General features: G+C 38.3%; 1 protein-coding gene across 1 annotated transcript in view; it reads right to left on the reverse strand.

The window, feature by feature from the left end:
* Naalad2 (N-acetylated alpha-linked acidic dipeptidase 2) overlaps window positions 1–27517 on the reverse strand; it is an 86964-nt gene that overhangs the window by 13580 nt on the left and 45867 nt on the right. Inside the window, exons 11-17 of the mRNA XM_021206700.2 lie at window positions 23830–23915; window positions 23451–23570; window positions 23265–23347; window positions 21121–21184; window positions 18583–18650; window positions 9969–10060; window positions 1203–1293 (exon numbers count right to left, since the gene is read on the reverse strand). Of these exons, the coding sequence (XP_021062359.1) occupies window positions 1203–1293; window positions 9969–10060; window positions 18583–18650; window positions 21121–21184; window positions 23265–23347; window positions 23451–23570; window positions 23830–23915 (604 nt within the window). The remainder of the gene's footprint in view (window positions 1–1202; window positions 1294–9968; window positions 10061–18582; window positions 18651–21120; window positions 21185–23264; window positions 23348–23450; window positions 23571–23829; window positions 23916–27517) is intronic.

Here is a 27517-nt window from a genome sequence, read left to right on the forward strand (position 1 = left end):
TTTTTGGTTTTTCAAGACAGGGTTTCTCTGTTTAACCCTGGCTGTCCTGGAACTCACTCTGTAGACCAGGCTGGCCTGCAACTCAGAAATCCGCCTGCCTCTACCTCCCAAGTGCTGGGATTAAAGGCGTGCACCAACAATGCCCGGCCGACCTTGAATTTCTGTTCCACATTGGTTTCGATCCAAATACTTAAATTCCAGGGATGTCCTAACATATCCCAGGGCTTCATGCATCCTAGGCAAGCACTCTACCAACTGAGCTACATCCCCAGAACAAAATAAGATTTTTTCCAACAAATTTTGTTTTGAGAAAAGGGTTCAATGAGTAGCATGTATAACCAGTACAAATCTGGAATTTCTGCATGAATTACCTTTTCACTGGAAAACCTTAGTGGTACTGAATTCACAGAACAACCCGCTCCCCTGCATAGTGTGTCTACAAAGGAGCAGGAGCATGCAGTCTGTCTGTATGCCTGGAATTCTTGGGTCCTGCATACATCTATTGACTGACGCCAGTTACAATTCATATTAGTAAAATGTTGCTATGGTTTGCATATAGAATATTTGCTGCACACTCCATACCACCAAAAGAAACTTGTGAGTTCAAGTACTCCCAGTGTGACACTCTTAAAATGTCTTTAACATTTTAAGAAGTGTTAAAATAAATGGATGGAGCTTGAAATCATCATATTAAACAAAATAAGCCATATAGAGAATAATAAGAATAGAATGGTTTTTCTATATACAGACATCTAAATATAAAGAAAAGACATGAAAGTAGATGAAGGACTGGAGAATTATGATGGGATGAAGAAAGTACAAGAGGGAGTAAGCATCATACAGTTCCTTGTGTACATATATGAAAATGTCATAACAAGAACTGCTATTTCATAGTTAAAATGAAGGGTTCTCAGAAAAAGATATTGAGAAAACGCCCTTGAAGAGTAAGTGCTAATCCAGCCTCTTCTAACCTCTCTTTGCTTCCTGTCTGCTCCAAGGTGAGCAGCTTTCCTCACTATAGCTGCCCACCATGATGTGCTGACTCACCACAATCCCACAAGTACTAAGACAAACACTATAGACAGACCATTGAAACCATGAACCAAAACCATATTTTTATGAGATGATTATTTCAGATATCTTGTTAAAGTAATGAAGAGTGAACACATGCACTGCATATTAGAAAAGATTGCATGGCTTACCTTGTTCTTAGTGTAGCGAGCTCTGCCTGAAGCAATTCCAAGTCGTTGAAAGTAAGCCTCAAAATCACTCCCAGATCCCAGCTTATTGATTCTAGGTATAGAATATGTGCATAAAATAATAAATAGTACCAAGTCAAACAGATGGGAAAATGAATCCTACTTCAAGAGTAGCTAAGAATTTTCATAGCAAATTATTATAGGAATTAGTATAAGATAAACAATCTTGAAGATTTTCTATTATTTGCTAGAATATTAATGTGACAAGCTACACTGAATATGACCAGAGTGTGGCAGTACTGTAGAACACTGTAGCCAATAAAAAAAAAATTTAATAAACAGAAAGTTTCAAACCACTTAATGAACCACTTTCATAGTCCACCTCAAGCTGTGTATAGAAAGAGTCTATTATTTTCTGCTGCAAAAGCATATGAAACCTTTATAATGGGACAAACACATTTAAAGTTTTTTTTTCAAGACTGATTTAGGGACCAACAAGCTAGCTTAGAGGATAATGACGCTTGCCAAAAAGCCTGAACTTGATCTTCGGACCCAAATAATGCAAGGTGGGAAAGAAAAACAAGTTGTCCTCTAACCTCCACATAAATGTGTGTTATATGAATGGACACAGACACACACACACACACACACAGAGAGAGAGAGAGAGAGAGAGAGAGAGAGAGAAACAGAGAGAAACACACAGAGAGAAACAGAGAAAGAGACAGAGTCAGAGAGACAAAGAGGGGAAAAGAGCAAGAGAGTCAAAATAAATAGCGTTCTTCTCCAGGGCCTAGCCCAACACAATGCCCAGATCTCATCACAAAATACAAATAATATCATGAAATATCAAGGTAGTAGCCCCCCAACATAGAGAGAGAGAGAGAGAGAGAGAGAGAGAGAGAGAGAGAGAGAGAGAGAGAGAGAGAGAATCCATCAGTTCAGCTAGTGAGAATCACCTAGATAAATCCCAGAATGCAATTCGAAGAACAGTTATAAATTTCATCAAAATTTCAAAGGGTTTAAAAAAGAAAGAAGTAGCTCAGTGAACTTGAAGAGAATAAATGCCTGAGTAATCCCTCATAAAATACAAATGTAAGACTGACTGAAATTATGACGACCATCCAGATTTTGAAAACAAAATTCAATAAAGAGAAACATTGAAGAGGACTGTACTAGCTGGTTTTGTGGCAACTTGACACAAGCTGGAATTATCACAGAGAAAGGAGCTTCAGGTGAGGAAATGCCTACATGAAATCCAGCTATAGGGCATTTTCTCAATTAGTGATTAAGGGGGGAGGCCCCCTTGTGGGTGGTACCATCTCTGGGCTGGTAGTCTTGGGTTCTATAAGAAAGCAAGCTGAGCAAGCCAGGGGAAGCAAGCCAGTAAGAAACACCCCTCCATGGCCTCTGCATCAGCTCCTGCTTCCTGACCTGCTTGAGTTCCAGTCCTGACATCCTTTGGTGATGAACAACAATGTGGAAATGTAAGCTGAATAAATCCTTTCCTCTCCAACGTGCTTCTTGGACATGATGTTTGTGCAGGAATAGAAACCCTAAGAGGACTATAGCAGAAATGAAGACAGTATTGAAAACACACACACACACACACACACACACACACACACACACACACACTCAGCTAGAAAATTCAAAGGAAAGCCCTATAAGCAGAATTAATCAAGTAGAAAATAGAAGATTGGGGCTCCAAGGTAAAAATAGATCTAGCCGTGTGATGATATATATATATACTCTATACTCGGCCCAAGGAGTGGCAAGATGAGAAGGTGTGGCCCTGTTGGCGTGTGTCACTATGGGTGTAGGTTATAAGTTTCTTATTCTGGCTGACTTCTAGCAGTATTCTGCTAGCAGCCTCCAGATGATGTAGAACTCTCAGCTCCTCCTGCATCATGCCTGCCTAGATGCTGCCATGTTCCTGCCTTGATCATAATGAACCTCTGAATTTGTAAGCCAGACCCAATTAAATATTTTTTTAATAGTTGCTTTGGAGGCTGGGCAGTGGTGGTACATGCCTTTAATCCCAGCACTCTGGAGGCAGAGGCAGGCGGATTTCTGAGTTCAAGGCCAGCCTGGTCTACAGAGTGAACCCAGGACAGCCAGGACTATACAGAAAAACCCTGTCTTGGAAGGGGGAGGGGGAGAGTTGCTTTTATGTCTGTTCACAGAAGTAAAGCCCAAACTAAGACAAGATGTGAAACAAATTATATGAAAAAAGGATTTTGAAAAACACAAAAAAATAACATACAGGAAATATGAGACACTATTAGAAGACTAAATAGTACTAGAAGAGGAAGAAGAATCCCAGATCAAAGACAGACCAGATCTTCACCGAAGTCATAGAAGAAAACTTTCTCAAACTAAGAAAAGACATACTCATATAGATACCAGAAACATACAGAACAACAAATATGTAAGATTGAAGGGAAATGAAATTTAAGGCCTGGGATTCATGTAACTTTAAAAGAAAATTGTATAAATTCAAGGTTCAAATAATATGAGACAAATAGAGCAGCATTAGGAACTTAAAGGCCCGGAGCAGATCCAGGCATGCTCAGGCAGACAAACCCATAGGCCCTTTGTGGTAAACAAGTCCTGGCAGGCCTTGAAGGCCAGNAGCTGGAACTCTTACAAAAACAAGCACCGGTATGTCCAGGCAAACCCCTTGTTAAGGCATTCCTGAGGTCAAGTTGACTGGGAATGGCGATAAAATAGAGAAAAATACAAAAACTGGTCTGAGCTATTTTGACAGATTCATCGGTCATCTGATGGCCAGGGTCATGCTGACCCAGTCACAAGCCACTATCCCAGACCTCCCGGAATTGCTGATGCTTCAATTTACATGTACTATCCTACTGACCTGTAACTAAATGGTTGTTTAAATGAACCAATTGTGTGCAGCTGCGCCAACTTCTCCCAACCCCTGACCCTTTTCCTATAAAAACCCCTATGTTTTGAGCCTCGTGATCGATGCCTCCACCTCTTGCGTGAGGTATGCATCGGCCCAGAGCTCCGCCATTAAACTGCCTCATGCTTTTGCAACAATAATGTCTCTCTCTCATGTTCTTTGGGACACCCTGACTCCTGTGACCTGGGGTCCCTGTGAGGGGGTCCTACAAGATCAGAATAGAAAACCCCATGGTATATTATAAGTTAAATACAAAATATACCTAACACAGAGAATATTGGGAGCTATAAGAGAAAAAAAGCATGAGTCACATATAAAAAAATAACAGTTGATTTATAATTGGAAAATTTGAAAGCCAGAAGAGCCCAAGACAATGTATTATAAGTCCAGAGATCACACTGTACACTCCAGCAAAACTATCCATCATAGTTGAAAGAGAATAAAAATATTCCATCATATATTCAGACTAAATAGATTCTACCCTAGATTAAAAAGACAGAGAAAAACAAACAAAAAACCAAAATGAACAAGCAAAAACCTCCAATTAAATTAGACCAGGAAGCAAGTAAGTCTTAACACCATAATATCTGATAAAATAGGGCTCAAACTAAAACTTAGCAGAAAAGAATGATACTTCATTTTAATCAAGGGAACAATTAGTCCAGAAGGCTTTACTATCTTAAATATATATATATATATATATATATATATATATATATATATATCACACTTTGGAACACTCTACTTCATAAAATAAACATACTATTGGAATTAAAGTCACAAATCAATCCATAAATAGTACATATAGGGAATATCAAAAAAATCCCACTTTTTTCCAATAGTCAGATCATCTGGACAAAAATATGAGAGATACAAATTTAAATGACATAATATATCAAATGGACCTAGAAGATATCTATTAAAAACTCATGAAAACACTGAAGAAAATATATTTAATTAGCCCAGCACAGGAATACTTTTTTTCCATATTCTTGGATCAAAACAAATTCTTACAAATTCAGAAAATTTGAAATAATTCCATGTATCATCTCTGACAAAAGAAATTTAAAACCAATAGCAAAACTCTAATAAATACACAAATTTATGGAGATTAAACAACATATTAAAGAGTTATGAATGGGTACAAGAAGAAATCAAAATAAAAAAAATTCCTGGAATTAAATGAAAATCAAAATATCACAATGCCACAAAATCTCTGAGGGATCCTAGGACCTAAGAGCAGTTCTATGCAATTTAAACCTCTAAGTGTTAACATTCAAAAGTCAGAAAGTATATAAATTATTTAATGATGCCATTTACTAATTTAGAAAAAAAAAGAACAAACAAAATCAGCAGCAAGAAATAATAAAATCCAGAACAGAAAGTAATGAGATGAAAAAAGAAAGGAAGGATGGAAGGAAAGAAGGAAGGAAGGAAGCAAGAAAGAGAAAATAATGCAAAAAAATGATGAATTGAAAAGTTGGCCCTTTGAGAAGATAAATAAGATCAACAGACTCTTAGGCCTATTAACTCCTCCGCCTCAAAAAAGAAAAACAAAACAGAACTAATTTAACGGAAATCAGAAATGAACAGTGAAACATTAAAACAGACATCAAAAACTAAGAATATTATATGGGAATAATTTAATAGCTTGTACTCCAATAATTTGGAAAACCTAAAAGAAATGGATACATTTCTGTGTTCATCTAAATCAACAAAATTATGCCAGTAAGAGATGGACATGTTAAAGAGACCATAGCAAATAAGGATTTTTGAAATAGTTATAAAAAGACCACCAATTATAAGAAGTCCTTAGCAAGAAGGATCAAAACAGAATTCTATAAGAGTGTCAAAGACGACCTTAACTATTCTGTAAAATAGAACCAGAAAGAGTGTTCCGAAACTCCTTCCATGAAGCCGGTATCACTCTAACACCCAAATCAGATAAAGATGTAGCAAACAGAAGAAAACCACAAGCCAGTATTTTCTGATGAACATAGAGTCAATAAAATATGGGTAAAACAAATACAGACATGCATCAAAAATGTTACCCATTATGACCAAGTTGGCTCTGTCTCTGAGATGCTGAGATGTTTCAACATACAAAGTCAAAATATGTCATATGGCAAAGAAATTGACAGAAAACGTACAAATCACATGATCATCTCAATAGATACAGAAAATTCAGCATGGCTTCTTTGCCAAAATCCAACATGCCTCGATGATAAAAGTCATTGAATGAATGGGACTGGAGAGAACAAACCCACAACCAACATCATTATAAATGGAGAAAAAAATTGAAGGAATCTCAGGGATTTATGCTATCCCTACTTCTTTTCAATATTGTGTTAGAAGTGTTGGACCCCCTTTTGGGGACCCCACTTGAGTCTCAGGAAAGGGCCCACCCAAGGAAACACGAGAGACCGTCTTGATGCAAACACACGAGGTAGTTTAATGGTAGAGCTCTGGGACGATATGTATCTCACGCAGGAGACAGAGGAATTGACCACGAGGCTCGAAAGCTAGGGGTTTTTATAGGGAGAGGGTCGGGGGCTAGGAGGAATTGGTGCGGTTTCACACGATTGGCTCATTTAAACATCAGCAGAATGATTACACGCCAGCAGAACAGTATGTGCAAGTCAGGGTGTCAGGAATCCCAAGGGCTGGAAGCTTATCTCGGTCAACGGAACATCTGGTTAATGTGTAACTTCAAACTATGTCAGGAGGGCAACGGGCAGAAGGAGGTGCCGGCCCAGGTGGCTGATGACTAAGCCAAGATAGCCCGGAAATGTTCCTGCATTCCCTTTATATCTCTATGGCCAGGCGGCCCCAGGAATTTTTTTTCTTTTTTAAGATTTATTTATTATATGTAAATACACTGTAGTTGTCTACAGACACTCCAGAAGGAGTCAGATCTCATTACGGATGGTTGTGAGCCACCATGTGGTTGCTGGGACTTGAACTCAGGACCTTCGGAAGAGCAGTCAGAGCTCTCAACCGCTGAGCCATCTCTCCAGCCCCCCCCCAGGAATGTTTTAACAGCAGGCCTGCTTGGACATCCCCAGGCCTGTTCCGCTAGGTTCTCAGCCTTAGGCTTCTAAACTCACAAACAACTCTCTGGACTATTTGACATAAGTTACATGTTTTGTTTCCATTCAGAAGCACTAGCTGGAGTTATAATGAAAGAGAAGGAAATTATCAGAACACAAATAGGAACGAAGTCAAACTATCCCTTTTAGAAGATGACATAATATGATACTTAGAGATCCCTATAATTCGACCAGAAAACTTGTAGAAATTTTAAGAAGTTTCAGGAATGTTATAGGATACAGTACAGAAAACAATTCTTGATCAACAGGGGAGTCCAGTCCCAACTAATATATCTACAACACAACCTCTAAACCTAAGGCTCAGGGATCATTGTGGAAAAGGAGAAAGGAAGGTTTTAAGATCCAGAGGAACAGGAAATGCCAGAAAATCTACTCCTAGGAAGTTTCACCAACATGGCTGCCTAAATATGGAAAACACCTATATATATGCTAACATTGGAAGGAGAAAAGCTTAAGAAGGATTAACCATAGACAAAAACCTCCAGACAACTAAGAAATGATGAAAGCAGAAGATATAGTCTTCTCCCAGGAACAGCTTACCAACTGGTTATTCAGAACCAAATGGCCAGTCCTGAAAACATAAACAACACATCTACACACAGACATATATGTAACATCAATTAAAGATAAAGAGACCATGGATTTAAAAGAGTACATGAGAAAGGCTGGAGGGAAGAAAGGAAAGGGGAAATGGAATAATTATAGTCCCAAAAAAAGAGGAAAAAAATAATTAAAATATATACAATTAAAAAAATAAAATTAAAAAAAAAAACTTTAGAAAACAGAATGAAGTCATAAACTACTACCACTTTCCACTAATTTTAGGAATTGCCAATTCTAGTTTTAGAAATCATACTGTAATAAAAATGGATAAACATATAATAAATTCAAAAAGTTACTACAGCATGAATGAGATAAGGTAAAAAAATAAAAATCTAAACTAATTACAGGAAAGCACACAAATAGGTGGTTATTGATAATGTCCCTTTATTAAATATAAAATAAAAATGCAGGGGTCTAAGGCGATGACTCAGTGAACAAAGTGCTTGCTATGCACAGTACACATAAAAGCCAGTCTTAGCCACTCACATCTCAAATCCCAGTGTTGGGGGTTCAGGGGCAGAGACAATCAGGTACTGGAAATTCACAACCAGACAGTTTTGCTGGGTGCTCCAGGTTTAATGAATCATCTACCATGAAAAAGTGAAAATGAATAAGGTCGAGAGGCTGGAGCGATGGCTCCGTGACTGAGAGCACATATAAATCTTCTAGAGGACATAAGTACATGAGTTTAGTTCCCAGAAATCATATCAGGTGGCTCAAAGCTGGATGTAAATTCCAGTTTTAGTTTATCCAACTTACTTAACCTCCAAGGGTGCACCCACAAAGATACGCATATATAAATATAATTAAAAAATAAAATAAAGCTGGGAGTGGTGGCACATGCCTTTAATCTCAGCACTTGGGAGGCAGAGGCAGGCGGATTTTGTAGACCAGGCCAGCTTGGTCTACAAAAGTGAGTTCCAGGACAGCCAAGGCTATACAGAGAAACCCTGTCTCGAAAAACCAAATAAATAAATAAATAAATAAATAAATAAATAATTTTTTTATAAAAGGAAAAAATTAAAGTTGGAAATCAATGGAAGAAAATACCCAGCATCAACCTTTGGTTCCCACCAACACACACATAAATACACTATGTACAATACACACACACACGCACACACACACACACACCACACACAAATACATATATACATATGCATATCCAAACACATGCACACATAATACATTGAATTTTTCCATTATCACACAAAGTATTATTTAAATACTACATATCTGAAATTAAAGTTACATAAGGGTGTCAGATAATGAATAATATATAGCAAAATCACACATGAATCATCTTATTTATACTCATATGTATATGCCTGTATGTATGTAACATGATGTTTAGATGTCCACAAAGCCAGAAGAAGCTATTGGATCCTCTGGGTGCTGGGAACTGACCTTGGGTTTTCTAGTAGACAGTAGAGCAGCAAGCATTCTTAATTGCTGAGCCATGTCTCAAGGCCCCCACCCCCACCCCCAAAATCAGTTTAATTGAAAATTTTCAAAATGATATTTATCTGTGTTACACTGCACCTCAAAAAACAAAACAAAAACAAACAAACAAACAAACAAACAAACAAAAAAACACGTCTGAAGCCAGCCGGCTACAGTGGTGCACAAGAAGCAGGTGGATCTCTGTAAATTCAAGTCCAGTCTGGTCTATGAAGTGAAACCAGGACACCAAGGCCCCTGTTACATAGAGAAAACCTGTCTTGAAAAAGCAAAGCAGGGCTGGTGAGATGGCTCAGTGAGTAAGAACATCAACTGATCTTCCAAAGGTCCTGAGTTCAAATCCCAGCAACCACATGGTGGCTCACAACCATCCCTAAAGAGATCTGATGCCCTCTTCTGGAGTGTCTGAAGACAGCTACAGTGTATTTAGATATAATAAATAAATCTTGAAAAAATAAATAAACTTAAAAAAAAAAAGCAAAGCAAAACCAAAACAACAACAATAAAATGTGTTTGAGATGGTTACTAAGCAAAACAGCAGCTGACTGAACAGCTTTATTAAATTCATTTAAATTATTAATGAGCCATCCAAGAATTGCATGTTTGGAGAATCAAGGGAAAGGGGGAATCCTTATTTATCCAGGAGTAGAAAAGCTGCATACATTAATTTACCTAGGACACTCTTTATTTTCAGGTGAAGGGTCTTTTTCCAGCCAGCTTTCATAAAGTGATTTATTTTCAAAACCATCATCAGGACTGGAGATCTAGAAAAACAATCAGTGGGTATCAGGATCAGAGCAAGTATATAACCAATACAACTCATGTGCACATTAGTATCAACTTTCATTGCTATCTGTACGTGTATACGTGTCATTTTCTATTACACAAAATATATTTTGCAACTGATTAAAAAAAAAAAAAAAAAAACGCTAGTGAGCCATACAGTGGTGGCTCATGCCTTCAATCCCAGCACTCTGGAGTCAGAGGTAGGGGGATTTCTGAGTTCAAGGCCAGCCTGGTCTATAAAATGAGTTCCAGGACAGCCAGAGCTATACAGAAAAAACCTGTCTAGAAAAACCAAAACCAAAAAAAAACAAAAAAAGCCTAGCTCAAATACTTCACTTATGATGGCTGTTGTTGGTAACTTTGCCAATTACTTAAAAAGGAATTTCATTTTTTATAACATTTTAAATAAAAGGTTTAAATTGTTTCAGGTAAAAATAGTGGAGAAAATGTACATATATTTTATTTAATAAATTCCTTTTATCCAACCAGACAAACCAGAAAATAAGTCAGTAGTAGTATTATTTAGAGTTTTTATTTTTTATTTTTTATTTATTTTTTGTTTTGTTTTGTTTTTCAAGACAAGGTTTCTCTGTATAGCCCTGGCTGTCCTGGAACTCACTTTGTAGACCAGGCTGGCCTCGAACTCAGAAATCTGCCTGCCTCTACCTCCCAAGTGCTGGGATTAAAGGTGTGTGCCACCATACCCGGCTAGAATTTTTAAATTATGCTTAAGCAAAGAAGAAACCTTATACACAAGTACTGTTATACACTTACACGCTACAGGTGTGGAGTTTTCTCAAAATCAAAATTAGATCTGCATCTAACTCAGCTACACCAGCCCTGCACATATACCCAAACACCTAACAATAAAGATACTTGTACATTTGTGTTCATTGATGCCCTCTTCACAGTAGCTAGAGATGGAACCAAAGCAGCTGCCCTTCAACTTAAAAAGCAGGCAATGAAATAAATAATGAAGTAATGAAATAATAAATAAATAAAATAAAGTTGGTACTGAAATAAAAAAATGAAAATATGGGATATATATATAAAATGTAATTCCATTTAGCACGAAAGAAAAATAAAATTTGTAGGAAAGTAGACAGAATTGGGGGGGGGAAGAACTAGTCTAAATAAGATAATTCAGTCCCAGAAAGCCAAATACCATGAGTTCTTTGTTATATATATATATTTTCCTTTGAGTTTAATTTTGTATTTAACTTAGAGTGTTTATAGACACTAGAAAATTATAAAGGGGTACTAAGGGTTAGAGATGAGTTCTAAAGATGGGTAGATAGTAGAACTCACATGAGATGAAAATGGAAAGGGATATAATAGGATTGGGAGGGTTAATAATGATGTAAGAACACAGTCAAAATCCTATTATTCTATTACATAATTTTTTTTTAAAAAAAATAACTTTTGCAATGCAAAAAGTCTATGGGTGATAAGATGTCTCAACAACCAAAGGCACTAGCCCCCGAGTCTGACAGCTGAATGCAGTCCCCAGAACTACATGAAGGAGAGAATGGACTCATTGCAGATCTCACACACACATACATGTATACGCACATATACATAGTATTTTTTCTTTAAGAATAAGGCTGAGGTATCCACACTTTGGTCTTTCTTCTTGAGTTTCATGTGTTTTGCGAATTTTATCTTGGGTATTTTAAGTTTCTGGGCTAATATCCACTTATCAGTGAGTGCATATCATGTGAGTTCTTTTGTGATTGGCTTACCTCACTCAGGATGATCCTTCTTAAAATGGGGAACAAAATACCCATGGAAGGAGTTAGAGACACAGTTCGGAGCTAAAATGGAAGGAAGGACCATCCAGAGACTGTCCCACCAGGGGATACATCCCATATACAACCACTAAACCCAGACACTATTGCATATGCCAGAAAGATTTTGCTGACAGGATCCTAATATAGCTATCTTGTGGAGGCTATGCCAGTGCCTGGCAAATACAGAAGTGGATGCTCACAGTCATCTACTGGATGGAACACGGGGCCCCAATGAAGGAGCTAGAGAAAGTACCCAAGGAACTAAAGGGGTTTGCAACCCTATAGGTGGAACAACAATATGAACTAACCAGTAACCCCCAGAGCTTGTGTCTCTAGCTGCAGATGTAGCAGAGGATAGCCTAGTCGGCCATCAATGGGAGAAGAGGCCCTTGATCTTGTAAAGATTATATGCCCCAGTACAGGGGAAAGCCTGGGCCAGGAAGCAGGAGTGGGTAGGTTGGGGAGCACAGCGAAGGGTAGGGGGTATAGGGGACTTTCGGAGAGGGAACTAGGAAAGGGGGATAGCATTTGAAATGTAAATGAAGAAATATCTAATAATAATAATAATAATAAAAGATTACTGAGGAATGACTCAGCAGTTAAACAGCACTTGCTTTTCTTGCAAAGGACCCAGTTTCAATTCCCAAGATCCACTTGGTATTTCACAGCATTCTATAACTCCAATTCCAAGGGATTTGATACCTTCATCTGGCCTCTGTGGGCACTGCATGCACATGGTGTACATACAGACATTCAAACAAAACACTCATACACATAAAGATAAATCTTAAAAAGAGTTTGAATAGAGATAGATACCTTAAATAACAAGTGGATAATGCCAACTCTAGAAACCAAGACAACCAAAAATCTCAGAGCTAAGAAGGGAAACAAACACAAGCTTCCACCCCTAACAAAGAAGCTATCTCCAATTAATACCCACTTACAAAAGAAAAATTAGTTTTCTCCCCTGGTGTCTTTGTGTACATATTAATCTCTCTTAAGGGTAGGCCTGATGGCCAGCAGTATATGGCTAACTCAAGATGAATTTAATTATATTTTGTAGGGTTTTTTTTTTCTCATATTGTTTTGTTGGATATTTTTTCTTATATGTTTGGGTTCTGATTTTGTGTTTTTGTAGGTTTTCTTTTGTGAGTGCATGTTTCCTGTGCTTTTTCTTTGATTTTTTTTTTTTTTTTCATTTTGGTTTGCTCTATTTGCTTGCTAGTTTTTGGTTTGGGTGGGTTTTTGGAGGTTTCTTTGGATTTTTTTGTTTTGTTATTTTGTTCATTTGTTTTTATCTTAATTTGTTGTTTTATTTTGATCTTGTTATATTCTGAGAGCAAGAGAGAGGTGAGGAGAGAACAAAGGGATAGAGTTGGGAGGGTGGAGGGATCTGAGCGTTGTTTGGAACAGAAAAACTGTGACCAAAATAAATTTCATGAAAAGAAAATTCATTTAAAAGAAAGAAAGACGAACGTATTTCACAGTGCCAAGATGGAGTATCGCCGTATGGGTTTTGGGTCAGGAAAGTGCAAAAAGCACCCCCCCACCCGATGCCCTAACAACATAGGTGATTAGTGTCACTTCTGGTTGATACATTAGTTACTTTCCCATTGCTCCGATGAAGCATCATGAGCAAGTCAACTAATAGAAGAAAGCCTATTTGGACTTACAGTTTTAGAAGATTAAGAGACTACTATGGTGAAGCAGTACAGCTGGAGCAGAAGCTGAGGAGTTATGTCTTGAGCAGCAAGCATGAAACAGAGAAAGCAAAGTAGGAGTAGGGCATGACCTTAAGGCCCCTAAGCCCACTGCCAGTAATATACTTCCTCCAGAAAAGCCACATCTCCTAAACCCCCCAATAAGTGCCATCAAGTGGGGACTGAGAATTTTTTTTTTGTTTTTTGTTGTTGTTGTTTTTGGTTTTTGGGTTTTTTTTTTTCTAGGCAGGGTTTCTCTGTATATCCCTGGCTGTCCTGGAACCCACTTTGGAGATGAGGCTGGCCTTGAACTCAGAAATCCGCCTGTCTCTGCCTCCCGAGTGCTGGGATTAAAGGCATGCACTACCATGCCCTGCTGGGACCGAGAATTCAAAAGCCAGAAACTATGAGAAATATTTCTCATTCAAACAAACAAGGCTGTGCAACAGAATTAAATGGGGAGACATTGCTGACACTACCATACATCTTCATAGTAGGACATAAAGTAATTTTATCCATAGTCTTATGTGATTGTGAACCTGAAAGGTTCAACATTAACCCACCAAGATTTACACACTAGTGCAATAGTGGCATCATGGTTGTGGGGTTAACCAACAGTTCTCTAATTGCATTTGAGGCCATTTCCACAGGTTGGTAAATGCATGATTGGTATGGTAAGTGTTGTCAAACCTGTGGTTCCTTTTGCTAATTTGACATTGTGTCAAACTACTCTCTAAATTTTTAATGCCTATACCCATAGACAATTGTTACTTTAAACCTTGATCAAAAAAGCTTCTCTAAGTAGGAAATGGCCGTGAATACAGAGGCTTATGGCTGCCCCAAGTTCTGAGGATAAGTAACTGTGAAGTGATCATCCTACAAGAGGATACTTATACTCCCACTCCAAGATCCCAGGAGTATTATGCAACATGGCACAGAATCAGTGTAAGAGCTGAAAATAAAGAGAACAGATCTGCACTGCCAAATTTTATGTCAACTTGATATAAGCTAGAGTCATAGGACATGAGGGAACCCCAATTGAGAAAATGCCTTCACGAGATTGGGCTAAAAGCAAGCCTGTCGAGGATTTTCTTAATTAGTGATTGATGATCAAGACCCCCAGCCTATCATGCATGGGTGGGGCCACTCCCTGGTATGGTAATCCTAGGTTCCATAAGAAAGCAAGCAGAGCAAGCCATGGGGAGCACTCCAGTAAAAAGCACCCCTCCATGGCCTCTTTTTTTGTTTTTGTTTTTGTTTTTTTGAGACAGGGTTTCTCTGTATAGCCCTGGCTGTCCTGGAACTCACTTTGTAGACCAGGCTGGCCTCGAACTCAGAAATCCGCCTGCCTCTCCCTCCCGAGTGCTGGGATTAAAGGCGTGCGCAACCACGCCTGGCCCATGGCCTCTTAATTACTTCCTACCTTCAGGTTTCTGCCATGTTTGAGTTCCTGTCCTGACTTCTTTTAAGGATGAAAAGTGATTTGAAAGTATAAAACCTTTCCTCCCCAACTTACTATTTGGTCATGGTGCTTTATCACAGCAACAGAAGCCTGATTAAGACAGAATTCAAAATGCTATTTCCTTGGTATGACAAGTCATAGCATAAACTTAAAATAATCATGTTTGCAGTTGCCTGCATTAGGCCTGCATAAGACTAGGACTCGTAAGTAGTCAATAATGGAAGGGAAATAAGTTCATGGTTATTCATGTATACAGGACGAAGAGAACTCATTATCTTTATTTCTGTAACTATTGGTGAGCCCAGCAAGCTCTAGTGGCTACTACTACAACAATGTTCATAAGGATAACCCTGTTTAAACTCAGTGGGTTAAAGATTCAAAGAGGCATAAATGTGAGAAAAGGGGAAAAGGTTGATGGGGTGGGTGGAAGGGTAGGTATCCTCGTCATTTTCTAGAGTCATAATGTCCAGTCTACTACTGGCTTATAACCCATCCTTGTGGCCTTCAGTCATGATCAATTTGAACTACTTCCACCAGATGCACTATCTGCATTAGTAGGATTTCCTCCATTTCTTGCTGAGTCGGGCAACTGCTTTTCTTTACCCTTCTAGTGTCACCTTGATTATTTGACTTAGTAGGGGTGGTGGTTTGAATGAGAATACCTCCTTAGATTCATATTTCAATGTTTGACCTCCCAGTTGGTGGAACTGTTTAAGAAGGAGGTGTCTCATTTGGGGTGGGCTTTAAGGTTATACTTACAACGCTCCCTCTGCCTTGTACTTGCAGGTAAGAATGTAAGTGCTCAGCGACTGCTCCAGTGCCTGCCTGCCTGCCTGCCTGCCTGCTGCCATGATGGTTAGTTACAGACTTACCCTCTGAAACAGTCAGCCCTTAGGAAACTCTTTCTTCTATAAGTTTCTTGGGTCATGGTGTCTCTTTATGGCAATAGAAAAGTAACTAAGATACCACGTGAGGAAGAAATTGTAATAATTAGTTTACAGGATAGTGGAAGAGCCACGTTAGCTCCCAGGGTCTTTGTATGGCCATCGATATTTATTTCATGTTTTTGCACAAGGTTCACAAATAAAACAACTTCTTCTTCTTCTTCTTCTTCTTCTTCTTCTTCTTCTTCTTCTTCTTCTTCTTCTTCTTCTTCTTCTTCTTCTTCTTCTTCTTCTTCTTCTTCNTCTTCTTCTTCTTCTTCTTCTTCTTCTTCTTCTTCTTCTTCTTCTTCTTCTTCTTCTTCTTCTTCTTCTTCTTCTTCTTCTTCTTCTTCTCCTTCTTCTTTTTTCTGAAATAGGATTTCTCTGTGCAGTCCTAGCTGTCCTGGAACTCACTCTGTAGACCAGGCTGGCCTCAAACTCAGAAACCCACCTGCCTCTGCCTCCTAAGTGCTGGGATTACAGGCGTGTGCCACCACTACCCGACTACAAATAAAAACTTCTTACTGGTTCAAAAGTTCTTATCACCTCTGACAGCAAAGACAAGAGCCATTTTTCTACTACAGTACAGATCATAAAAACATTCTGAAGTATTGAACCATAAAGATTCTCTTTTCACTTGCTTTTAGGAAAGATACTATTGTGAAACCTTAATATAAAAGAACAAGGAAATAAGTTTAAACAAAAGGGTAAGGTTACCATCAAGAGGAAAAAGAGAGCACATTTTTTTTTTGGGGGGGGGGAGCCTGCTTTTAGAGATATTAGCAGAAAACAGGCAGGTAGGGCAAGATTGAAGAGATTAGGAAAGAGATGTGCTCCTAAGCAAACCATTGCAGGCATAACTTTTGCTATTCCCCCTATGCAGATGTCTCCTGCTGGTGCTCTGCTCCTCTGTTACAATTACTCTACAGATCTATATCCACACAGTGCCTGTTGCCACAGATTCACCTGAAACACCACCAACTACTGAGACCTACAGACAACAAAACTGCCTTCCTCCAAAAACCTCATCTAACTGAGACTCCCGAGACATGTGCTGAACCCCACAGAAGACAGACTTGGGACCTTCCAGCTATAGATGAACTCTCTTGCCAAAGCCAAATGGCTGCTGAACTTGGGGGAAGTTACATGATAGTGAGGAAACCATAATGTCTATCTAGATTAATTAATTGCTGTTCAAAACTGATGTTTTTACCCTCAAGTTGTACTACCCATGGAACAATCAACTGATTGTACAATCTCTTGCCTTCCCAGTCCTCACCTTAGCCCTCCTCACTACTCTGGCTTTTTTCTGCTACTTCTCTAGGCTGTATGTTTTCTTCAGATACTTCCACTCCACCCTAAATTTTCACCACAAATGATACAGTCACACAGTGACCCCACCTCCCATTTCTTATAAAAACAGAAGAGGAAGTTGTGGGGCATTGGGCTACACACAGACAGCCTGGTCTCCAGTTGAACTGAAGTCTGAATCCCACAGTGGTGATAATTCACCTACATGGCATGGTAGGCATTCCCTCATGCTCCTGGAACACTGGCTCCTGTCCAAGTTACTTCCCCTTAGCCCCCACAAGAGAAGCATGGCTAGTAGTCACGTAGGCCATGTCTCAAGCTTCTGACCTTCAGGATGACTCCTTCCCAGTTACCTAGCAATAGTAAAGACCATAAGAAGGGCTGCTTGGCCCCACCTAGCTCTCTTGCTCTTACTTCTCTTCCTCCCCTTACACTCTTCTCTCCTCTCTCCTCTTCTCTCACTCTCTTCCTCTCTCTCCCTCTTCCTCTCTAGCCTTTCTTCTCTCTCTCCTTTTCTCCCTTCTCTCCTCTTGGTCATGGCCGGTCTCTCTCTCTCTCTCTCTCTTTTCACCTTCTCTCTATCCCCCTGCCTTTCTACAATAAAGCTCTAAAACCATAGACTGTCTCTGTTCATCAAGGCCGACTGTGCTTACTCTTGCCTGCATGGGAACCTCTCTCCCTAAATCCCCTCTCTCCCATAACCCAGGGCTACAGGGTGTAGCCCCAAGCCCCCCTGGTTTCAGGGGCTGCCCCTTGTCCACTTCCCCCATCGAGTGGGATCAATGGCTTAGATGCCCACCTGGGGCCGAGTGGAAATCATCTTGCAGCCCTCCTGAGTCCACCTGCCCAGAGCATAGGAGGAACTCTGGCTGGATGTGGGCTATCCTCCCTCCTCCTCGTTCCCCAGCCTCCCTTTAGTTCCCTTAAGTTCTCAAGAGCATTTAATATATGCTTAATTTAATTCTTTGAGGGTTTCTGTGTAATCACCAGTTGCAGATAGTCTCCCTTTTGCCTTTGGACTAACTAATGTCCATTCTACTCACTACCTCAACATACAGTGAACTGTCCGGTGATAAATTCCAATGATTTCTGCATTGACCAATTTCTAACTTCCTTGACTTATTTTTAATACTTCATTTCTTAGCATCATCACAATGACAACAGGAAATAAGTTGTTTATTACAATTTTTTCTCAAAATTAAATAAGTGGCTACTTAATTGCCTCATCAATTTCCTGATATAAATTTAAAAATAAATGTAGCTAACGAAGACAGATGTGCTATCCATTCCTTGTAAAGTAGTGATGCCATTTACCTCTCTTGCCACTTTGTAAACCAACTGGTTTAGAAGAGGAGTACAATCAACCCGAAGAGTGTAATTACCTGAAAAATATTTCAACACAGAAGTATTATTTCAGCAACCAAATGAAATACATTTATGTTTAATTGCAACTTCTTATTTCAAGTGTAATGTAACAGGTTTTTATTCAAAATGCTCTTGGGAGTGAGAAAGGCTGCAGTGCATTGTTTAAACTGATAAATAAATGGTGGACTCTAGTTGATGAGGTTGTAGCTCCCACAGCCAGCAGTCAATTTTCCTTGTAGCAACACTTCTCAGGGGACAGTGCCAAAGAAAGCATTAAGACTAGAGAACTCATTCATTCTTTCATTCAAACCAGTAATTTAGTTCAATATATTAGACGTGCTATATGTTATAACAGCTTCAGGGCCAATAAACAAAACTGCACTGAAAATCCGGAGGTAAATACAATGTGTCAATTCAAAAGCAGTTTCAGTAAGTAGGGAAAATGCTACTTTAGTTTTCAAGAAAATGTTTTATGAAGAAAATAATTTCTGTACAATATTTTCTGCAGAATATTTGTTTTGAGATATTCCAGCCAAACTTCTCTAATTCTTCCACAAGAAGTGTGATGGATACTTTAAGTAGCCATCCAGAACAAGCAAATATAAACCAAAAATAGAGCAAGAAAACTAGGATCCAGAGCTCAGTTGTAAGTCCTAATGATTGATATGAATTATTTTTCTTATAGTAAAGTTAAAAACTAAGTTATTACTGAATAGTCTTGTCAAAAATTCACGTGACAGCAGATGCTGGCGAGGTTGTGGAGAAAGAGGAACACTCCTCCATTGCTGGTGGGATTGCAAGCTTGTACAACCACTCTGGAAATCAGTCTGGCGGTTCCTCAGAAAACTGGACATAGTACTACTGGGGGATCCAGCAATACTTCTTCTAGGTATATACCCAGAAGATGTTCCAACTGGTAATAATAACACATGCTCCACTATGTTCATATCAGCCTTATTTATAATAGCCAGAAGCTGGAAAGAACCCAGATGTCCCTCAACAGAGGAATGGATACAGAAAATGTGGTGCGTTTACACAATGGAGTACTACTAAGCTATTAAAAACAATGAATTTATGAAATTCTTAGGCAAATGGATGTGTCTGGAGGATATCATCCTGAGTGAGGTAACCCAAACACAAAAGAACTCATTTGATATGCACTCACTGATAAGTGGATATTAGCCCAGAAGCCTAGAATACCCAAGATACAATCTCCAAAACACAAGAAAATCAAGAAGGAAGACCAACACGTGGATACTTCATTCCTCCCCAAAATAAGGAATAAAATACCCATGAAAGAAGTTGCAGAGACAAAGTTTGGAGCTAAGACAAAAGGATGGACAATCCAAAGATTGCCCCACCCGGGGTCCATCCCATAATCAGTCACCAAATGCAGACATTATTGCATAAGTCAGCAAGAACTTGCTGAAAGGACACTGATATGGCTATCTCTTGTGAGGCTATGCCAGTGCCTGGCAAATATAGAAGTGGATGCCCACAGTCATCTATAGGATAGAACACAGAGACCCCAATGGAGGAGCTAGAGAAATTACCCAAGGAACTGAAGGGGTCTGCAACCCTAGAGGTGGAACAACAATATGAACTAATCAGTACCCCCAGAGCTTGTGTCTCTAGTTGCATATATAGCAGAAGATGGCCTAGTCAGCCATCGTTGGGAAGAGAGGCCCCCTTGGTCTTACAAACTTTATATGCCCCATACATGGGAATGCCAGGGCCAAGAAGTGGAATTGAGTGGGCAGGGGACGGGGGGGGGGGTAGGGTATAGGGGTCATTTGGGATAGCATTTGAAATATAAATGAAGAAAATATCTAATAAAATATTTTTAAAAATAGAAAAAAGATTTGAGATATATTAAGTTTGAATTTATATAATTAAAAAATTATTAAATCAAAAAATATTCAGACACTCTGGAGCATTCCTATAATCCTAGTGCTGAGGAGGCAGAGGTGGGAGGATAGAGCATGTAGGTCATGGCTACCGACATGTTTGAGGCAATCTATGACACTCTGGTCTCAAGACAGGCTAAAAGAAGAACAAAGAAACAAAAACTATACTAGCTAGAAATGAATTACTGAAAATGGAACTTTTTTTTTTGTATTTTTCCCTTTTATTGGATATTTTCTTTATTTACATTTCAAATGTTATCTCCTTTCTAGGTCTCCCCTCTGGAAACCCCCTATCCCATCCCCCTCCCTCTCCCCCTGCCTCTATGAGGGTGCTCCTCCATCCATTTACTCACTCCTGCCTTCTAGCTCTGGCATTACCCTACAATGGGGCATCCCACTCAGGCTCAAGAGCTGTTCCTCCCACTGATGTCCAACAAGGCCATCCTCTGCCACATATGCAGCTGGAGCCATGGGTCTCTCCGTGTGTACTATTGGGTTGGTGTTCCAGTCCCCAAAGCTCCAGGGGTGTGGGGAGGACTTACTTTTTAAACACTGTATTTGACAATGAAAGAAGATGTACCTTCTATAGCGGAATCTGAATTGATGTAAGCAATGCTTCTCTCCTGTAGGATCTTCACATTCTCCTGCAGTTGAAGCAAAGTTGTTAATTCACACTATTCTATGAACATATAAACAAAGCAATGACAACAATCTTCTGCCAAAAAGTCTACTGATGTTTATATGTCAAATACAGTACATGCCACAACCACAAGTTTAAAGAAAAAATTAATAATTGCTTAATTGATGACAGCAATAAAATTAAAATAAGAAAATGAGAATATTATGAAGCTGTGTACTAAAAGCAAAAGGTCTAACAAAAATAATGTCAGGTGTAATTCCATGATTCTCTGTATCAGAATATGTTGAAATTAGGGTATATGTTTTGGCAGCCTTACCTAAAATCTGCTGAATCTGAGGGAGGGAGTCTGTTTTCTAACAGATGTCCCTAGAAATTGATCCTTATATCTACTGAAGCTTGAGATCCACTAAGTGGATTCCTAAGTATAGTATAAGGGTGAAAAATATAAAAGTCCATTTATGTATTTTTATAAAAACATATAGAGAAGTGAAAGAATAAAATAGAGTAAAGTGCCCATTCTATGTGCTCAGGTCCTGGTTGAACAACCAGCACCAGCTTTTTCAGCTTTCTGCCTGTGGATATAACATCATCCATTGCTTCACAGACCTGCTCTCCCTGCTTTGCTAGGATGATAGACTGTACCTAGGAACTATGAGCAGAATAAACTTTTTCTACCTTGAGTTAATTTTCTCAGGCAAAGTGTTCTAACAACAAGAAAAGTAATTAATACAGTTGCCTTGATTATAATCAAAGTTTCTATTACAGCATTTGCAGGGTCTCACTCTGTACCCATGGTTGGACTGGAACTCATATAAACTTGGTTTGCCTCAAATTTAGAGACCTTCCTCCCTCTGCTGCCTGAGTGCAGGAACTAATGTGAGCATCATGATTAACTTCATCTATGGTCTTACAGAAGTTAAATGTGCTATTGAATATAATAATACATTTTTTTTTTTTTTTTGGTTTTTCGAGACAGGGTTTCTCTGTGTAGCCCTGGCTGTCCTGGAACTCACTCTGTAGACCAGGCTGGCCTCGAACTCAGAAATCTGCCTGCCTCTGCCTCCCGAGTGCTGGGATAAAAGGTGTGCACCACCACGCCCGGCATAATAACACATCTTATGGAAAAGTAGGAAGAATGTTGCAATGATTTCTAAATCCATATGTTTATCAATGCAAATTTGCTAACATAAATCTTAGATGCCTTTGATTATTATTTTAAATTTCTGAAATCAAAGGAACAAACATTTATGTACATGTATATTACAAGAAGTCACATATTCTAAAAAAATTACCATGATTAGTAATATTCGGTCACTCTAAATTAATGTTCTACTTTCAAATTGTATATTTATAATACTAGTATCAAAATTAAACTTTACAACATGTACAGAATTAACAAAGTTAAGTAATATCAGATAAGTAACTATATACAATTTTGCTTCATATTATTAGTTTAGAGTGATATATGGAAAAGTGAGTCAGAGGAAGGCATTTTTAAAACTATACACAGATATGCATACTTTACTTTATATCACATGGATAAAATTTATACTTATATGTGATAAACAGATGGTAGACAAAGCATAATACCACAAGCCATATATAACTTTATGAAAAGGTATAAGCTTATTTTAGACACTTTAGTAAAAACTTAGATATTACCAACAAAGGAGAACTGGAAAAAAGAAAGAAAGTGCCTAGAAGAGGTTGTTTAAGAGTTAAGAGCATGTAAAAAAAAAAAAAAAAAGACAACGCTATGAAATACTACATTCAGCTACTCTATTAAAGTGATTTAATTTACGGTATTATCATTTTATAATTGACATTATAACTGTTATGAAAGGAAAGACAAATTAACAGCTTATAAATTCACATCATTTTATGAGTTTACTGATTTTATTTTCACAGTACAAATACAGAAAAATATTTTGATAATAAATAGTGTTAACTTAAAAAATGACTCTGATTTGCAAAACAAACATGAGAGTAAAAAATTTATGTATTTGTGAATTTAACTTGAGTCATTCTCTATTAAGTAAGAGAATCTCTACAATGTTATAATAAGCACCTTCCATGCTACTTACTTCAGCCCATTCAGTTGAACCCAGCAGCCCAAACTCCTCTGCATCCCAGCTGGCAAAAATGATAGTTCTCCTTGGTCTCCAGCCTGCAATCATATTAGTGTACTTGATTAGCTATGGCCACCTATAGCTATAGGAATATTAAGCAAGTCTTTTTCAATTACCAGTGACCAGAGAATTGGTAGTTACCTCCATTCACAAGTTTCCCAAAACTTTGTGCAATCTCTTGTAAAACTGCTGTCCCAGTGGTAGGGTCAATCCCTCCAAACACCCAGGAATCACGATGACCTCCGAGAATGACATACCTGTCTGGACAAGTGTTCCAGAGAGCTTCAACTAGCACACATTACAGGCATTTGTCATTTGTGTATTTAATTAAACTTTTTTCTGTATGAAGTTTTCTCCATAGAAGACAATCAACAATATAAAGTAAAATCTTTTAGAATGGTAACAACCTTCCCCTGATTTCAGTGTCAAATCAGCCAAAATAGTATGTTATTGACAGAATTTCATCTTTTCTTAATTTTTTTAAAAGAAAATGTTTTGTTTTTAAATTTTAATGACTCACCAGGCTCTGTAGACCCTCTGATAGTTCCAATTACATTGTAAATTCTTGTGATTTTGTTAATGTTATTAACATGCATTCTAACTTTCCTAAAATTTTGAAAAGAATAAGTTAGTTCATACAGAGCATTGTATTTAGTTTTACTTAATATTTCATTGAAAAATCCCCAAAACTACAAAAAAAAAAAACCTGTTCAATAGGACACTGAATGCACTATCTCTGCCATTTCAAAAATTGCGTTATTTGAAACACAATGCTTTATTACAATATTTTCATATGGATTTAGGCATGTACCTAAAAGCCAACTTTTAAAAACAATATTTTATATTTTTCTTCTAGTACTATTACTGATTTTTACTTCTAATTCAAAATATACAGTTAAATGCCTTAACGTTTTTTTTTTTTTTAATTTTATACTCTCACTACACAGGAGTGACATTGTGTTGTGCAATAACTAAAAAGATAAATCTATTGTTTGAACATATATTTGTAAAAGTCCTGAACAGAAGTGTAAGTCAATAACAAATCACATATGTGATAGTGTATCTAAGATTACAAAGGAACTAAAAGCACTATTGACACTGAAGCTGCTATGATGTCATAGTATAATGAATTACTTATATATTTGTGATAATACTAATGTAAACAGACATTGTATTGACAGTCATTAATGTATAACAATGCAGTTATGTACAATGCATTGTGTACTTTCATGGTTAACATCAATTTTTTTTTTTCCGAGACAAGGTTTCTCTGTATAGCCCTGGCTGTCCTGGAACTCACTTTGTAGACCAGGCTGGCCTCGAACTCAGAAATCCGCCTGCCTCTGCCTCTCAATTGCTGGGATTAAAGGCATGTGTCACCACTGCCTGGCTTCAAATGTTTTTTTACTTACTAAAAAACAGTTTCTTGGTCCCAGGCACTCTGACACATCCAGGATCATAGGTAAGGCCACAACATCTGTCACAACACTCAGTGTAACTGGGAACCCCTGGATCCAAGGATGCAGGAACCTCTGCCCAGCCAGAGGCATGGTTTGCACCACTGCCCAGAGTGGACCCAGAACACTGTCTCCACATCTACTTCTACAACACTCAAAGGAAGCTAGACTCCCAGGTGTTCTGACACACACTCAGGATCACAGGTGAGACCAGAACACCTGCCCCATCACCTGGTGTAACTGGGATCTGCAGGATCCAGGGATGCAGAAACCCCTGTCCATCCAGAAGCAGGGGTTCATTCTAGTTTGAACCTGTGACCAGGGTGCTGGCTTCTCACCCACTCTCATAACACCCAGAGGAAGTTCAACTCCCAGATGTTTTGCCACAACAGGATCTCAGCAGCACAGACACACCAGGATCGAAGGATCCCAGAGGCAGCTTAACTCCCAGGAACTCTGTCACACTCAGGATCTCAGGATCACAGGATCTCAGGATCTCAGGATCACAGGATCTCAGGATCACAGGATCTCAGGATCACAGGATCTCAGGATCTCAGGATCTCAGGATCTCAGGATCACAGGATCACAGGATCACAGGATCACAGGATCACAGGATCTCAGGATCACAGGATCTCAGGATCACAGGATCACATGACTGACAGGCTCTAGTCAGAGACAGCAAAGGCAGTTAATAGAAATAACAAGATAGCAAGAGGCAAGCGCAAGACCATAAGCAATGGAGACCAATGCTACTTGAAAATATCAGAACCCAGTTTTTTCAAACACCAAGCCTTGGATACCCCAACACACCTGAAAAGCCAGATTCAGATTTAAAATTCTTTCTCATGAATATAATAGAGGAACTTTAGAAGTACATAAATAACACCCTTAAAGAAATATAGAACACAGGTAAAAGTAGAAGCCCTTATAGAAGAAACAAATAAACCTCTTAAAGAAACACAGGAAAACAACCTAGCAGATAAAGGAATTGTAAAAACTGTCTAGGATCTAAAAATGGAAATATAAATATTAAAAAAACATAAGGGGAGACAATGCTGGAGATGGAAAATTGAGGAACGAGATTAGCAGTCACAAATACAAGCATCAGAATACAAGAGATAGAAGAGAAAATCTCATGCAAAGAATATACCCTAGAAGACATTGACACAGCAGTCAAACAAAATACAAAAAGCAAAAAGCTCCTAACTCAAAACATTCAAGAAGTCCAGGACACAATGCACAAACTGAACCTAAGAATAATAGGTATAGAAGAGAGTGAAGATTGCCAACCCAAAGGGTCAGGAAACATCTTCACCAAAATGATAGAAGAAAACCTCCCTATCATAAAGAAAGAGATGCCAATACACATATTAGAAGCTTATAGAACACCAAATGGATGGAACCAGAAAAGAAATTCTTACCACCACATAATAATTGAAACATTAAAAGCTCAAAACAAAGAAAGAATATTGAAAGCAGTAAGGGAAAAATGTGAAGTAACAAACAGAGACCCAACAGAATTACACCAGACTTCTCCACAGAGACTCTAAAAGGAAGATGATCTTGTGCAGATGTCACATAGACACTAAGAAAACAAAAATGCCAGCACAGGCTACTATATCTAGCAAAATTCTCAAAATTACCATAAAGGGAGAAACCAAAATATTCCATGACAAATCCAAATTTATACAGTATCTTTCCACCAGTCCAGCCCTACAGAGGATAACAAAAGGAAAACCCAACACAAGGAGGGAAACTAGACCCAAGAAAAAGCAAGAAACTAATTCCACAACAAACCCCCCAAAATGAGAACCACACAAGCATAATTCCACCTCTAAGAACAAAAACAACAGGAAGCAACAACCATTGGTCCTTAATATAGTTGAACATCAATGGACTCAATTCCCCAATAAAGAGACATAGAGTTGGATACATAAAAAGGAACCAGCATTTAGCTGCATACAGGAAACATAACTCAGTGACAATGACAGACAGTACCTCAAAGTAAAGGGCTGGAAAAAAATTCCAGGCCAAGGGTCCCAAGAAACAAGCTGGAGTAGCAATCCTAGTATCCAATAAAATATATTTTCAACAAAAAGTTATCAGAAAAGATGAGGAAGGACACTATATACTCATCAAAGGAAAAACATACTAAGAAAACTCTCAGTTCTGAACATCTATGCCCCAAATGCAAGGGCACCCACATTTGTAAAAGAAATATTACTGAAACTCAAAGCACATATTGAACCTCACACAATAATAGTAGGAGACTTTAACACCCCACTCTCACCAACTGACAGATCACGGAAGCAGAAACTAAACAGAGACACGGTGAAACTAAGAGAAGTTATGAACCAAATGGACTTTAAAAATATTTACAGAATATTTCATTATAAAATAAAAGAATATACTTTCTTCTCAGCACCTAATGGTACCTTCTACAAAATTGACCATATAATTGGAATTGACCATATAATTGGACACAAAAAAAAGCCTCAACCAAAACAAGAAGATTGGAATAATCCCATGCATCCTATCAGATCACAGACTGAGGCTGGTCTTCAACAACAACAAAAGCAACAGGAAGCCCACATACACATGGAAACTGAACAACTATCTACTCAATGATAACTTTGTCAGGGAAGAAATAAAGACATTAAAGACTTTTTAGAATTTAGCAAAAAAGAAAACACAACATACCCAGACTTTGGGACACAATTAAAGCATTGATAAGAGGAAAACTCATAGCTC

Source organism: Mus pahari, chromosome 10, assembly GCF_900095145.1.
Source record: "Mus pahari chromosome 10, PAHARI_EIJ_v1.1, whole genome shotgun sequence".
In the NCBI taxonomy this organism is placed as follows: domain Eukaryota; kingdom Metazoa; phylum Chordata; class Mammalia; order Rodentia; family Muridae; genus Mus; species Mus pahari.